We start from the raw sequence: 1711 nt of genomic DNA, 5'->3' as shown, positions 1-1711 counted from the left end.
CCCCAGGGTCCCCATGTCCCCCCGCAGGAGGGGCCACCCTGATGCCAGCCGAGCCGGAGATGCCAGGGGTGGCCACCGAGCCCCTCCACTCTGCGGTCCCCCTAAAGAAGATGGGGGACGAGTGGGGGGCACAGGCTCCCCGGGCCAACGACGTCGAAAAGGACTCTGGCTTCTCAGGTAGGGCTTGTATCCTGTCTCCATCCCCTGGGTTAGGGGTCCCTGTCCCTGGGCTGGGCGTTCCTGGGGCCGGCTCAGGGCATGGTGGGGGCTCACCCCCACCCCGGCAGACACCAGCTTGGAGCACCTGAGTGGGCGGGAGCAGACGGATACGGAAAAACCGCCAGGCTCCGGCACCCAAGGGTCCCCGCCGCAGCACCCGGCCACTGCCCCGGCACCCGGCCACCCCTTCGCCCACCTGGCACCTGTCTACCTCGTCCACAACCTCCTCCTCCAGCAGGTAATGGCACTGTGATGCCAGATCCATCACCAGGCTGCTTTCATACAGTGCTACACCAGCACCATGCAGCTCCGGCACCGTGCGGCACCAGCATGGCACTGCTATGGCACCAGGCTGGTTCAGAACCATGTGGCTCTGGCACAGAGCTGGTTAGACACTGTGTGGCTCTGGCACCGTGCAGCTCCGGCACCAGGCTATGCCTGCACCAGGCTGCTGTGGCACTGTGTGGCTCTAGCACGGCACTGCTATGGCACTGGGCTGATTCAGAACCGCGTGGCTCCGGCACTGGGCTGGTTCAACACCGCATGGCTCCAGAACCAGGCTGTGCTGGCACCAGGCTGCCTGGGAACCGGGCTGTGCTGGCACCGTATGGCTCAGGCATGGCACTGTTACGGTACCGTGCTAGTTCAACACTGTGCGTCTCTGGCACTGGGTTATGCCTGCACGGGGCTGCTCCGTCACTGTGTGGCTCCGGCATGGCACTGCTATAGCACTGGGCCGGTTCAGCACCATGCAACTTTGGCACCGGGCTGCTCCAGCACTGCGTGGGTCCGACGCAGCACTGCTATGGTAGCGGGCTGTTTTGGCACCGAGTGGCTCCAGCACTAGCCAGCTCTGGCCTCACTTTCCCCCCTCCCCTTTCCCTGCAGTCCCTGGGAGCCCCCCCAGAGCCCTGGCAGCCAGCTCAGCTTCTCCTACTCCAGCCCCTGTCACCCACCATCCCCCACCACGACGCCACCGACGCCTGCCACGACGCCACTGCGACAGCCACCCCGGTAGGGAGCTCGGGTTGCCAAAACCAGCGGCTGGGGGTGACGGTGGAGTTTTTGCGCTGGGGGGAGCTGCTGGCGGCAGCCCTTCGGACTGGGGCCCTTCTCCGGCAAAATCGGCGCACCCAGCGGGAGATCGCCACCCTGCGCCGGCACACTCGGTTACTGGCCCGTGCCACCCGCGATCCCCGCACCTGGCCTCGCCTGCACGATGCCCTGGGGGGCGGTGGCCCGCCAGTGCCCCCCAATTCCTGCCAGGAGCCCCCTGCTTTTGGGGAGGGGTTGGGTGCAGGGGGGCTGTAGGGGTGCGGGAGAATAAAGGTGCTGGGGTGTCCCCAGTGTGTCCTGGTCCTGTGTTCGCAGTGTGTGTCCCCCCCCACCGTGTCCTGCCCCTGTGGCTCTGGTGGGTGCTGGGGTCCACCCCTCCCAATAGCCCTTAGGGTCCTCCCCCAATGTCGCTCCCCAGTGGCCCCTGGGGTCCCCC

General features: G+C 66.8%; 1 protein-coding gene across 1 annotated transcript in view; it reads left to right on the top strand.

Annotated features, from left to right (window-relative positions):
- Positions 1-59: 59 nt before the first annotated feature.
- The window catches only part of ERCC1 (excision repair cross-complementation group 1), a 4454-nt gene continuing 2802 nt past the window's right edge, over positions 60-1711 (top strand). Inside the window, exons 1-3 of the mRNA XM_010567203.1 lie at positions 60-177; positions 288-457; positions 1108-1464. Of these exons, the coding sequence (XP_010565505.1) occupies positions 60-177; positions 288-457; positions 1108-1464 (645 nt within the window). The remainder of the gene's footprint in view (positions 178-287; positions 458-1107; positions 1465-1711) is intronic.

This window comes from Haliaeetus leucocephalus, unplaced genomic scaffold (assembly GCF_000737465.1).
Source record: "Haliaeetus leucocephalus isolate CR32 unplaced genomic scaffold, Haliaeetus_leucocephalus-4.0 Scaffold227, whole genome shotgun sequence".
In the NCBI taxonomy this organism is placed as follows: Eukaryota; Metazoa; Chordata; class Aves; order Accipitriformes; family Accipitridae; genus Haliaeetus; species Haliaeetus leucocephalus.
This window is presented reverse-complemented; position numbering and strand designations above follow the sequence as displayed.